Source organism: Martes martes (genome assembly GCF_963455335.1).
Source record: "Martes martes genome assembly, chromosome: 14".
Taxonomy (NCBI): domain Eukaryota; kingdom Metazoa; phylum Chordata; class Mammalia; order Carnivora; family Mustelidae; genus Martes; species Martes martes.
The window spans coordinates 7871355-7885528 of NC_137902.1; the positions used below are offsets into that span (position 1 = coordinate 7871355).

The 14174-nt window shown below is 54.4% G+C and overlaps 1 protein-coding gene across 1 annotated transcript in view; it reads left to right on the forward strand.

Moving 5' to 3' along the window:
• Window positions 1-2639: 2639 nt before the first annotated feature.
• CPXM2 (carboxypeptidase X, M14 family member 2) overlaps window positions 2640-14174 on the forward strand; it is a gene marked incomplete at its 5' end in the record, with an annotated part of 127750 nt that continues 116215 nt past the window's right edge. The window contains 2 exons of the mRNA XM_080823667.1: window positions 2640-2946; window positions 13054-13152. Coding sequence (XP_080679793.1) covers window positions 2640-2946; window positions 13054-13152 — 406 coding nt within the window. The remainder of the gene's footprint in view (window positions 2947-13053; window positions 13153-14174) is intronic.

Below are 14174 nucleotides of genomic sequence, written 5' to 3' on the forward strand. Positions count from 1 at the left end.
TACCCAGACACTGCAGAGTAGGTGTGAGTTATTTTATTTGGCTAAGAGGTGCCAGGAAAGTAAAATGTTTTTAGAACGTATGTGTTTGGGGTTACCAAGATTCATACTGCCTGACTTTAATTATTGGATAAAGGTTAGTCTTGGCTGTAGTTTGCTCTGTGTCCCCGGGTGAGTCTGGGCTTCAGTTTCCTCCTCTGTAAAATGCAAGAGGGAAGGTCGGTCTCAGGTTTTAACTGTATCGGAATGATTGGAGGAGCTTCCTGGACACGCCCATGTTCAAGTCCACCTCTCAGAAGATTGGGGCGGGGCCTGGGCCCCTGCAAGGTTAGCCGGCTCCGGGGTCTCTGATGGAGGTGGTGCGCGGGCCGCCCTGACTGGAGGGGCTCTAGGCCCCTTCTGGAGGATTCGAGATGATCCCCTTGGTTATGCTTCATAGAGCTAGCTGTAACTTCTGAGGGCCTCACCTGCTGCGGCTTTGCCACTGAAGCCCTGTTTTGTGGCTGGGAGGGCGTGGCTTCAGATAAAAGAGTCCCACGTGGGTGAGCCCTGGGGATATATCAGGGGCAAAGGTGGGAAAGGATCCACAAGGGGGTCATGAACTGGACCCAGACCAGGCCTACATGGAGAGTGGAGAGAGGGGAAAGGGGCCATTCTGTTCTGTCACTTTGGAGACCTCTGCTGGTTCTGGATTACAGAATTTTCTGCAGGTGCGGAGGCTGTTGATAGGTCCAAGGCTTCCTGGCCCTTGGAGACAGGGCAGGGCCCTGCCTCAGTCTGTAGCCTCCTATTCTCACTCTGGCCATTCTCTTTGGTCCGCAGGCCGGGACCCCAGATCTGCACTAAAGGATGGCCTGGTTAAGCGGCCTGTGTGAAGACAATAAGAGAAGACGAGGTGGCGAATGGAGAGGCGGGTGGTAGAAGATGGCAGCTGGCCCGGCCCAAGCCCAGCCCGCTGTGTGGGCTCAAAAGTGAGACTCCAGGGAAATGGGGAGGCTGGCCAGGATGCTCCGACTCAGCTCAGTGGTATCCTGGGATGTCAGGGCACCAAGGACTGGGAAGGTGATAGCCGGACCTAGGGTCGAGGCTCAGTCTGTCCCTGGGGTAGACAGAATGGCCCTCAAAGACCTCTCCAGCCAAATGCTAGCTAGGTTATATGGCAAAATGGATTGGATAGATGTGACTGAAGTTCCCTAAACAGGGGATTATCCTGGATGATCTGGGTGGGCCCGACTTATCACAGGAGCCCTTCCTCCAACCCGAAGGAGGCAAATGTGGCAGAAGGGGAGGTCAGAGAGCTTTGAAGCCATGGGGCAGCGTGGGGAATGACCCTCAGCATGCCAGCGCTGGCTCTGAGGTGTCAGGCCCACACAAAAGGACCAGGGAGAAGCAGCTAGAACTCCTCATGGAAAGCATAAGAAGGAATACAGGCAGGCAGGGGAGTCGAGAGCCGGGGGCTGACCGCCGGCAAGTTCTCAGGACCTGGGTGCTCCCACCTGGTGGAGGGGAACTGGGCCAGCACCCAGTGGGAGCCTGGAAGCAGGTTCCGCCCCGGAGGCCCCCCTGGGAAACGCAGCCTGCTGATTTTAGCCCAGTGATACGGCTCACACTTCTAACCCCGCATTGCTGTGAAGATAATACATAGCGGTTTTAAACCACTAAGTTTGCCGGACTTTGTTACAGCAGCAAGAGGAAACCAACACAGGCTTCGTTTCTCCCAATCCCAGCCTGAAGGACCGAAACAAAGTGGTCCAGGAGAGAAGGCGCTTTCTCAAAAGTGGCTGAGCTCCCGGACGGCCCAACTAGAAAACCCTCCCGCGGGAGTCTGCGCTTCGGCTGTAACCGAACGACCTTGGTGACTCTTGAGTTCCGGAGCCCTGGGGTAACTGCGGCTTCCCTCTCTTGTACAACGGACTCCCTGTCTCAGGGGCTGGGGCCCTCCAGGGTCACCAGGGCCCCGCCCTCACAGAAACTTTACTCCTTGGAGCCCTGCGGACCCGGGGCTCAGGAATTCCTTATTCACAGTTCCTGAAATAGGATCGCGGTCAAGTTGAGCGAAAGGTTCGCATGGTCAGTGGAGAACCGTGTCTGGTGCGGAACCAGGTGCGGAGCCAGGGTCGGAGCTGCGGTGGGGAGAGCTGGAAGCTAGGCTTCCGCTCTTAATTGGCCTTAGGACAGGGGCAGATCCTTTCTCCTGGCGGGTCGCGCTTCTCCAACCTGGGAACCGGTTCGAGTTTCCTCCTGGACAGAAACTCCTTCGAGACTCAGCGGAAGCAAGCGCCTAGCCGGGCAGCTTACAGGCCGGCGTCAGGGCAGCGGGACGGGTCGAGGCTTGGAAACCTCTGATGGGATGAAGGGGCCTCCAACACCTGCCTCCAGGGCCGGCCTCCGCGGGGTCAGCGCCGGGAGGGAGGGCAGACGGAAGGGCGGGGCCGGCCCCCTGTGCCCGCCCCCGGCCCGGCCCAGCCCCGCCCGGCCCAGCCCCGCCGGCGGGTCACACGCGCCGCCGGCCGGCCGCCTCCCGCGCCCCGTGCGCCTCGCTGCCGTCCCGGCGCTCCTGCCCCGCGCCGCCGCCCGCGCCCGCCGCCCACCCGGCGCTCCCGGCGCCCGTGACCCTGCCCGGGGCGCGGGGCGGAACGGGCATGGCCCGCCGGGGGGCCGCCGCGCTGGCACTGGCCCTCGCGCTGCTGGCGGTGGTCCTGGCCGGGGTGGGCGCCCAGGGCGCAGCCCTCCAGGTCCCGGACTACTACGTGCAGGAGACCTGGAACCGGGAGCCCTACTACGCGCGCCGGGAGCCGAAGCCCGAGCCCTTCTCGCCGCAGCTGCCCGCGGGGACCCGGGACGGGGAGCGGGAGCCGCGCCCGCCCGAGCCCAGGCCGCCCAAGAAGGCGACCAAGCTCAAGAAAGCTCCCAAGAGGGACAAGTTGGTCCCGGAGACGCCTCCGCCAGGTAAGTAACTTTGTGCGCGGAGCGGCCCGAGGGGGCGCCCGTGACTGCGCGCCTCCCCCAGCGGCTGCCCGCTTGCCGGTGGGGACAGCTGGCTTCCAGGCCCGTGTGTGTCGGCGATGCCAGAGCCCGCGCACCCACCCATGGCGTCGTCTCCACCCCAACCCCCCGACTGCGTCGCGCATCCCCCTGGCCGCTTGGAGCTTCCCGGACCGACCCCGGACGGCATCTCCCCCCGCAGGGGGAGCTGTGCGGTGGGGAAGCTGCCCGAGGAGCTGGTGGCCCAGGTCTGAAGTGGTCTGGGCAGAGGCTCTTGCCGCCGGACGCCCCTTCAAGTCTTACTACAGGGCGTTTTCTTGGGAGTGAATTTACAGTGTGGCCAAGTGAAGGGCCGGCTGGCTTTGGCACAGCCGCCTCCTGGGGGAAAGCCCAGCAGTGGGCCTTTACCCAGCCAGCATCCCCTCTCCGCTCCCTCCCTCCCGCGTTCTGTGGGTCCCGGAATCTCTGCCCAGTTGGGGCAGGATGGCAGAGCCTCTGCTGGGGAGGCTCCTGTGCCAGATGGAGGGAAAGCCCAGGGGCGCCTGGCAGCCTGCGGCGCCCGCCTTCCATCCATCCGCACACCCTTCTCCCAGCCCTGCGTCTCTGCCAGCCCTGTCTTGGCAAATGACTTCCATTCCGTTTCACTCCTTGTGAAGGGGGGACTTTTTCTCTTAATTGTTTCAGATGTTCTTTGCTCAAATCGCAGGAGGCCCTGGTCCTAGTATTTCAGGGTTGGGGAGTGAGCAGGATTGTAGCCAAATTCTCTGGCCTTGTAATGGCCTTCCTTGAAAGGAGATACAATGCTGGTGGCACCATTATATGGCTCCTATGGGAGGAATTGCTTTTGTTTGGTTAAACTCTTCAGAAAGTCAGCAGGAGGCAGCGGGAGAGGGGAGGAGGGGGGGACACAGATCTCTTGAATGTGTGGACTCATCTCAGCAGCCCCTCTGCACATGTGTGGAGGTGGGGGGGGGTGTCCTGCCATGCCCCAGTGTGTGAGCGACCCCTGCCAATGGGCAGGCGCTTTTATGAGTTGTGTAACCCCAAACAGAACCATCCAGAATTTCCAGTATCTTCTGGGGGAATTATGAGAATCAAGATGTGTAAAACCACAGTGGTTGAACAGCAGGAGGGAGGAGACGGTCACGTTTGTGGAACATCTGTTGAGACTCTGTTAGGAGCTTTATGTACAGTTGTCTGGGCTGATGCTTTCAGTGGTGCGGAGGGCTGGGTGTTTTTATTTTACAGATGAGGGACGGTAGGCGCTGACAGTTGAAGTAACTTAGTGTCCCTTGCTGGCTTGGGAGATTGGAAAGCCCTTCTGTGCCTATTTTTAACTCAAGGCCTTTCTTGCTTTGTAGTTTGAATCAGATTTGCTTGTGTTTTTGGTTTTTAGTATCTGCTGTGTGATTAGCGTGGTGCTGGCCGGGGTGGGTGGGAGACACATATACAGGGTTCTGGTACTTGCTGGGGGTAGAGCAGGGGCAGTGTGGAAGGAGCCCCAGGCTGAGTCTGAAGATCACACGTCATACCCGGGTCTGGGGGCTCAGCACTCAGCTTCCCGGGACTTGGTGTCTTCATCGTCAAAGGTCACCTGCGTCTGTCACCTCTCTTTACTTGGTCACTTGCTTTAGAAGCTTTTCCACAAAAGCTTCTAGTGTGTCAGCTCGTCCATCTGTGAGCCCTTCGTTCGTTCGGCAGGTGGTTACCAAGAACCTGTTCAATGCCAGGTGCTGCGTGAGGTCCTGGCGGTCGGGCGCACAGGTCATCCCCTGCCCCTGCAGACCGCACAGAAGTTGGGGGGCTTTGGAAAAGGGATCACCGTTGTGCTGAGGGCCGCATCGCTAATCCCCAAATGGGAAAAGGTCCTTGGAAATTCTAGACACTCAGCTTTGAGGCTTCCTGGGAGAGCTGCCACCCCAGGCCCGCCACTCTTTTTAATGACTTGCGTGGGCTTTTAAGAGCCCACCAACGAAGACAAGCAAAGTGGGACATTTATCCCCACTCGAAACTCCTGTCCTCTCCCCGCCCCCATGTTTTGGGGTGTCTGGCCAATGGAACCTTCTATCCTAGACTCTTAAGTGGAGGATACTGGTTTAACAATGACTCGATCAGGGGACCCGGTGGTGGTTGTGTTCAGGGACACCATGCTGAGAAGATCCATCTCGGCATCAGACTGTCTCCCAGGTGCCATCAGGTCGTGGGGAGGCATAGATGGAGGAAGGAAGCTTGTACAGCAGCCTGAGGTGTGTAGCGTGGGCTTCCGGACCTGGCTTCACGGGGTGGATGTGCGTGTGCCTTGCATCAGACTCTGCAGGACTAACCTGGGAGTGAGGGCTTGGATTTAAAGATGGATAAGAAGGTAAATGTGTCTATAACTACTTAAAATCAGTCATGTGCTTTGTCGCCATAGGCAATAACATCTTTTTTGAATAGCTCTTGTCTTGCATCAAGACAGGCTCTGGAAGGAGTGTTGTCTTAATCCCAGAGGAAGGTCTGCTTAAGGTAACTAGGACACTGGGGACTTGATCTTGGTGTGAATTTGGCCCTGACCTGTGGCTCTTCTTTAACGCCAACACATTGAAAATGTGCAGCGGATGGCCCATGTTGACATTGTCCTGGAGGTGGCTTGGGCAGCTGGGTCCTTGGGTTAATTGAGACCATTGCATTTTTCCATGAAGGGCCAACAGATTCCTGGAGAGGTAGAGCTCTGATATGCTCAACAGAGTGGGATCTTTAAAGAAGTTGCTAATGCTTTCATTTTGAAATAATTATAAAGTCACAGGCAATTGCAGACATAGTATAGTGAGGTCCTGTGTACCCCAGTGATGATGCTTTCTGGAAACATAGGACAGGATTTCTATACCTTGGCAGTATGGGCATTTTGTGCCAATTGTGTATGCTCTGGGGGTGGCAAGGAGAGGCTGTCCTGTGCACTGCAGGATGTTTGGCAGCTTCCCTGGTCTCAACCCCCTGGCCTCCCGTAGCACCCTCCTCTTAGTTGGGACAATTGAAAATGTCTCTAGATATTGGCAGATGTCCCTAGTGGCTTGATGATTGCTGTTCTACGCAGTCTCAAAACAGGAAGTTGACACTGGTACAGCACTATTAACTAGGTTACATACTACAACATTTCAGCAGTTTTTATGTGTATGTGTGTGTGTGTTCTCTGCGGTTTTATCACATGTACAAGTTCCTGGAACCACTCTTAGCATCGGGATACAGACCTGACGACCTCTTATTTATTTATTTAAATTAGAGAGAGAGGGAGAGAGCACTAGATAGAGAACAAGCACGAGTTGGGGGCAGAGGGAGAGGGAGAAGCAGGCTTCCCGCTGAGCAGGGAGCCTCATGTGGGGCTCAATCCCAGGACCCTGGGAACATGACCTGAACAAAAGACAAATGCTTAACCGACTGAGCCACCCAGGCACCTCTGAGGACCTCTTGTTTTGAGGTTGAGTGGGACTCACTCTCGGACAGTTTCTGAGGTCCTCACTGTGAACATCAGTTAATCCCAGAATTTCAGAACTTGGAGGAAACCGCGTGGTCATTGCATGCAAGTCCTTGTTCACTGCAGGGTTCCAACACTGGACTGCGCAGTCTCTGCTCACACACTTCCACCGATGGGCTCTTCCTACCACGTTCATTGGATGAGCAGTACTGATTGCTGGAGTGTTCTCTCTTGTTAGAGACCTGACTAACTGCTTTTTTTCTAATTCCCTTTATTCGGCTATTGCCAGCCAAATTCAATAGTTTCTAGGTCTTTGCAGTTGGAATGCTTTGGGAGCCAGAGACTGAGTCCCAGGTCCCTGCTTTCCATTAGCCCAGCATGGGGAACAAGATGGGGTGTGCGTTTTTGGCATGTGGGTGGATGTGGGGTGTACTTACCTTTGTATGTCATCTCCAAATTGACGAGCTTGGTTTGTGGCCATGTTCTTGGTAGAAAATAAAATGGAACAGAGAGGTGAACCATAATGAATGTAAGTCATTTGTCTTTTTCCCCCAAGGGGTAGTAAGAAATAAACAGTCCGGTGATGACACTTGGAGTAGGTGATCTGAAGATTTTTTTCTTCCTCCTATTCCTTTTGGGTCTTGGGTTGCTTTTGGGTTCCTGTTTGTTTGTTTGTTTGTTGCTTTCTTCCAGGACAGGCAAGAATGCACCACTGTTTTGGGTATGGGCACGCCCACATCACACCCGCCGGCCTGGTCCACAGTCCCCGAGCCGTGGAATTTGCAGAGTGGGCGGCGAGCTGTGTTTGTTTGGATGTCTGTGCCCAGAAGCAGCGAGTCTGCGTTGTGTACTGTGTTGTGCCCCAGCCGCTGGGCGAAATAACCCAAGACTTGTTATCAGAGCATATGTGGTTGTGAACAAAGCCCTTTCTGTTGTGAGCTGCCGGACAGTTGTGGGAAGGGGCCTCACTTTTGAGCTTTGGCTGGTCACTCTGCAGAGTGTCTTGCTGCGTGTGGCCTTCGGAGGAAAGCGTCTTCTCTCGGGCCAGGCTGGAGCGTGATGATCTGGGGAATGTGTTTGTCAGGACTTCTCTGTGTATTTTACAAGTGGTCCCGGCGCCATCAGCACACGTGAACAAACAGCAAGAACTCTCTCCTTCGGGATGTTATACACTTGCTTGAAGAGTTAAATCCAAAGTGTTTGTCCAGATAAACTCCCTACAGAGTCCTGGGGGAAAGGACATTTAATTAAAAAAGGTTGTTTGAGGGTTACTTGCGGGGCTTAGTAGGTGAAGCATCTGCTTTTTGGCTCAGGTCATGATCCTGGGGTCCTGGGATGGAGCCTGCTCAGCGGGGAGTCTGCTTCTCCTTCTGCCTCTTTCCCAGCTCGTGCTCACACTGTCTCTTTCTCTTTCAAATAAATAAATAAAATCTTTAAAAAAAAAAAAAAGGTTGCTTGATGTGCATCGGCAAGCAGCTTTCTAAGACACCACCTCTCTTTCCAAGATGCTTTCCAAAGTCAACTATTCATGCTGGCAATCCCTGGTCTGTGCCCGTAGTTCCAGAAGCCAGCATCTGTGCGTGGGCCTGAAGACACTCCCTTGTTAGGGAAAGCTGGGCTGGGTGCCGTGGTTCTTAAAACCAGCCATCATGTTCTCCAGTGGCCTCAGGTGTCCATGGCTGCCAGATCTCATGGCAGAGGGGACCCTCAGTGCCAGGACAAGGGCGGCTGGGACCCTGGAGTCGGGAGTGTGGCGATGAGGCTCTCCTTCGGGTATCCCCAGTGGGGCCAGGGAGCCTGAGCACTCAGTCTTGGCATCTCCAGCCGTGGCTCAGCCGTTGTGGCCTTTTGAGGTCCCCCACCATAGCTGCCACTCTGGGATCACAGAACCCATGAAATTAGGGTATCTTTGGATAGCCCGTGGGAAGGGCTAAGTGTCCATAACTGGCTGGCATCCAGTTGGCTACGCATCCAGGCATCACAGAATGGTCGGAGGGGCACAAAACACCTCCAGAGTGTTAATTTAAGACTCCAGCGTCCCAGATTTTTATGGAATGCTTGATCATGCAAACCATGTGTGGCTATTTGGCAGTTTGTTCGGGATTCAGAGAGAGCTCTGCCACTCATGGGCATGGGTGACTTCTCCAGGCCTCGGCTTCCTCCCCGTGACATGGGAAGGATGATAAAGCCATGCTCCCAGAGATGTGACGGGTCAACTTCCAGTCTCGTGTGCTCAGAGACACGGTTCGGGGGCACCTTCCACTCTCTTCCCCGGAGACCCCAGCTGGGCCAAGTCCTCGTGGTTCCTGCTCTGCACGTGGCCTGCGTTACTGGAGTTTCCTTCTCTGGGTCTTTCTCCTTCCACTTCTTTACTTCACGAAATCCCTTCCCAGATACACACCTGCACCCAAGGCTGCATCTCGGGCTCTTTCCAGATGGAAGCCAGACCGAGACAGGCCAGTGCCCACGGCGCCCTGCCCAGACCCCTGCGTGTCCGCACGTGCTGCTCTTACTGTGCTGGTTCTAGAAAAGCAAAGGGCTTCTCATTTGGTTGTAAGTCAGGAAGGTGTCTGCTGGTGCATTAGAGGTTGGGAGTGGTGGGCCCTCCCTGGGCCCTTGAGGGAGACCCAAACTGCACAAAAGGCTGGCCCAGAGGAGCGGAGGATGGCCAGCTAGTTTCCCAGGGAAGACATAGCTGAGCAGGGAGGGGAAAACTTTAGGTTGATTGGTTGACTGGTTGATTTTGGTCTGGCCCTGGTAAAAAAGTACTTACAGTGCGGCACTCGTGCCCCCATCTCCACCCCAGACCTTCAAGGTCTCTGATGAACCGAGGCAAGTGTCTCATTCAACCATTCAACCTGCCTTTCAGGATCTACCCGCTCCCTCGATTCCTGTTTCCGCCAGTCCCTTGACTTTCTCAGAACCAGATGAGACACAGCCTGTTCCCTCCTGGTGTCGTGGCCCTTGGCCTGTGCACAGCCACGCGGAGCGCGCGTTTCTAACCCCTGCTGCCGAGGCTTTCCCGTCCACCTGCGCCGTCCCACTGGCCGTCTCTCGAAAGGGTTCTCTGCTGACATGCCTGTGTCGTGGGTCTCTAGAAAGCCCTGACTGCTGTCTGGCCTGAGAGACTGCATTTCTGGGCAGCCCCCGAGAACCTGCCATGTGTTCAGGCGAGCCCGTCCTTCTCTTGCAGGTTCCTTAGCAAGGGGCAGGAGAGGAGCCTCGGGCCCTGGACGGACTCCCGCGCAAGAGAGAGTGCAGATGCCGTGGGGCTGGAATTTCCTGGGGAAAATGCAAATATGAAGCAAAGAATTTTTTCGGTTCCTGCGGGGGGGGGGGCGCTACTGTAAGCTCCTTGTATAGAGAGGGGAAAAATAGTTTCCTATCAACCCAGAAGCATGATGTTTACCACCATAGACCAGAATAGAACATGTGGCCCGCATCGGCACTTTGCTGGCTACTTTTAAGGAATTCAGTTTTGTCACGCAGCCCAGATGGAGTTGTTGATCTCCTTCTCGGCAGGCTTCTTCCCCTGGACGGTCTTCTCTCATCTCTGCCGACCGTCTGCGGCCTTTCTTGCGGTGAGAGAGGACGGGTCTGGGGAGGGCCTCGCCCTGAAGTCTGCTTCCGCTCTGTCCCCATCTGTAAAGTCACGTTCATTGCACGCTTCCTGCCCTCAGTGGCAAGTTGCTGAGGTCTATGTCATAATCCCGGTGAGGAGGCCACCTTGCAGGCTGGGAATCAGGCTCCACAAGTGAGCCGTGATTCTGCAGCTGCTGGGATGGCACTCTGTGATGCGCGGGGGCTCAATGGCGAATCCGTGACAGAAGGACAGATAGTGGCTTCTGTTTGGTGGTTGCTGCACGATCCACATGGCCCCGAGCACTTGATGTGTATTGTTTGTTTCCCCCCCATAGCGCCCAAGGAAGCAGGTACTTGTCTTGTTGATGAGGGAATGTGGCTCCTCCAGAGGTGACGTAGGTCACCCAAGGACAGGTCCTTGTCCGTGCAGTGGCAGAGCCTGGCCGTGGTGGGCGGGGACCAGATCTGACCGCCCTAGACGAGCTGGAAGTGCGCCCCCTAGAGGAGGTGGCAGGGCCTCTGCCTGTGGTCTCTGCCCCTTTGCCACCCCCTCGGGGCTTCTGTTCCCCACATGTCAGACCCCTGGGGAGTCAGACTCTCAGAGCTTTAACGTCTGCCTTGCATCTGGGCCTTTGGCGGCTGCCCAGACCTGCATGGGGACGTGTGTCAAGGGCGTGGATCTGGCCCACGGTGGTGGAGGGGTGGGGGTGCAGTGAGGCTGAGGGTGTCACCAGGCCATGGTCCATGGTCTTTGACTCTCGCTCCCGTGTTGGGATGGAGGCTCCAGAGAGGTTTCTGTGGGAGACAGAAGGCTTGCAACCAATGGCCGACTTCTGTGGAGGGTTGGGATGGAACATTCTTTTCCAGAACTTTGGCTTTTTCCTCACATATTTTTTAAAACTTCATTCCCCCTTTAACATCTTATCTTTCTGCCAAATCAGACTCCACATTCTTAAAAGTGATGGCACCAGTTTTTCTGAGCAATCAAGATCTTTACAGACCCGTAGTCAGGCCCCTTCAGAAGGGGCCATCTTTGGAGGTCACCGGCCATGACATTCTGACCCACAGAAATGGGACAGACGCTGAGGTGACATCAGGCTGATGTCAGATGCTCCTGGGTCCTCTGGGTTTCCCTCTGGTCTTTCTGAGCATTTTGGTGTTTTGACTTTCTGGACCTGAGGGGAACACGTACATGAAAAATGAATGATACTCCTAGCAGGCATCGCCCCAGAAGATGATGGAGAGAGCATTACCCTTGGCTGGACCCAATGTGGCCTTTGGATTGTTTGAAGATTAAAGGTTTTCTTGATAAGTATCTTTTTTGGGGATGGGGGAAGGAAGACTGTAGAACAGTCTGAAATGATTCATTAATTGGCACTCAGTCTACTAAATGTTTTTGGTATTTCGATTTGCTTTTTAAAGTCCAAACTAAGTATCCTTCCTCTGTCCCTTCTCTAATTTTTGTCTGTTTGTCATTCAGTGACTCATTAGTATGTCCATTCACTCATTCATCATGGCTTATTCCGCACCAGACTCCAGAGACAGAGCAGGAAGCAAAACTAGACATAGTCCCTGCCCTCGCTAATAGACCAGCATATGTTACATGCTCATGGTGCTGCACAACACAGGTGTGTGGACCGACAGTAGGGGCTGCTGGTGCCCCGCACAGGCCCTCTTCCTGCACATACACCCATCTCCCAGCTGTGGGGTTCTTGACTGCGATGGCTCATAGCTGATGCCTTCTCTGGAACATTGCTCCTGGAAGCCTGGTTCTCACACCCCAGTTGGTCCATCTGTAGCCAGAGGCTAACCAGCAGTACAAAAGGTGGCTTCTTTTCCCAAGGTAGGGACAATGATGTGTGTAGTTCCCTCTGCAGAGCTCCCCATGGGATCAGACTGAGCCAGCCTCTGGCTAAGAGGGAGGACAGCCTTACTTAGCTCCTTCCTCTGCCCTATCCTGCTTCTCCCTCCGCTTTCCCTTTAGAGCCCTCCCCCAATATATCATGTGCACCTGAACCCCTGCATCAAGCTCTGCTTAGAGGCAACTTGACCTAAGATGGGTGTTATCAGAACCCACCAAAGGAGGCATTGATTTAGGTGGGGAGTTCAGGAGAGCCAAAAGAAGAGATGCCAGAGCTGAGATTTGCAAGATTAGTGGGAGTTAATGAGACAGAGATGAATGGAAGGGTGCTCCAGGAGGAGGGAACAGCACATGAGCTGAAGCCTGCAAAGAGGCTGGTGTTTCAGGAGTAGGGAGAGGGAGCTCAGTGCGAGAAGAAGCTGAAGGGGCCAGAGGCATGAGCAGGTAGCCTTCCTAGGCCCTGGTAAGGATCTCTCCAGGTGGTTAGGAGCGCCACCCCCCACTCCCACCCCCAGGTACCCAGCCAGGGCCCTTGGAGAGAATTGGAAGGAGGAGACCAGCATGGTGGGAAATGCTAGCTCTGGGGTCAGGAGTCCAGAGTTCCCGCTCTGCTTTATCAATTAGGTGTGCTGTCACTCTCTGGGCCCCAGACTGGGTCAAAGTACTACCACGGTATTTTTGCATTCTTAGAATAGTGTTGACTGACAAGTGTACATTGTCTTTATTAAGAGTATTTCTTTCTTTCTTTCAATATAATTTACTTTTATTTAACTTCAGTTAATTAACATATCATGTATTATGGGTTTCAGAGGTAGAGTTCAGTAATTCAGTAATCAGTGTAATCAGTTGCATATAACACCCAATGCTCATTACGTCATGTGCCCTCCTTAGTACCCATCCCCCCACACACCTCCCTTTCCTTGACCCTCAGTTTGTGTCCTATGGTTAAGAGTCTCTTAGGTTCGTCTCCCCATCTGAAGGAGAGTTCCTTTCCCCGGGTGTTCACAATAACACGCTTCCTCTCCTGTAATCTCCAGCAAGCACCTCAGAGTCCAGAGTGCCATCCCTGGGGACAGGGGATGCAGAGGGGGCAGATGCTGCTTTGCAGAAGATGGTTGAACTCTCCCCATGTGACGTATGTGGAAGTAAAGGCATTTCTCTCTCTCCTTCTTTTTAGGTAAAAATAGCAACAGAAAAGGCGTGAGAACCAAGAGCTCTGAGAAGGCTGCCAATGATGATCACAGCGTTCCCGTGGCCCATGACGATGTCAGAGAGAGTGAGTGAGGCTCTGTAGAGAAGCTCCTGCTGGTTCCATCACCCGCCCAGGGAGGGCGGTGGCCCCCGGAGAAGCTGGCAGCTGCAGATCCCCCCTGGGACTGCCTGGGGTGGCTGGCGGCCTCTCTGGCCTCTCCTTTTGCCATTACCATTTGGGGGCGCAGACGTTCCCAGCCACCCTGTCCTCTGCAGCCACAATCATCCACATCTTTTCCCCATTGGCTCAAATGAAGTCATTTCTGAATCTCCTGGAGCCTTGGGTTGCCTTCCTGGACCCTTCCACTTCCCCCACTCCAACCCCAAAACAATCTCATTTCCTTTCTTGTGGGGCCTCAGAGCTGCCCATGTATATTGCATGTACATTTCTTATCTCCCAACCAGAACCCCGGGCCTCTGGAGTCAGAGAGTAAGTTTTCCATTTACAAGCCCTTGATGCTAGTCTTGGGGTCTTACTCCCTTTTAAAAATATTAGTCTTTCAATTACTTACTTTAGGATGGTGGAAGTCATTACTCCTAGACTCCTGGACCAACTCTGGCCCATTTGCAATAGCTCTTACTAGACTGACTACTGGCATTATGATTATTGTCTGTGATGCTCTGGTATCCAGGATCACACTTCTGCAAACGCTAAATAGTGTTTGTAAAATGCTTCCGCTCTCTGTAGCTTCAGGCCAGGCAAGGGGCCTCACCTTTGGTATTGTTCCATGCCTCTCTGTGTGTGGTGGACATTCCTGGTGTCATCATCAACATTGTGCATCTTTTATGGATAAGGAGGACGAGACTTGGTAGTGTGTGCCCTTTGCCTGTGGTTATGCAGCCTCTAAGTGGTGAAACGGGGATTTGAACCCAAGATTTTCTGGTTCTAGTCTTTCTGCTCAGGAGGACAGCGGCTTAAATAAACACAGCATTTCACAAATTTGCCTTTCTGGAGGCAGGGTCCGTGATCAGCTGGCGTGTGAGCCCGTGCATTATGTCACAGCCTCTACTGTCGTAAAGGGAATGCTCTGTTCCCTTAAGCAGTGG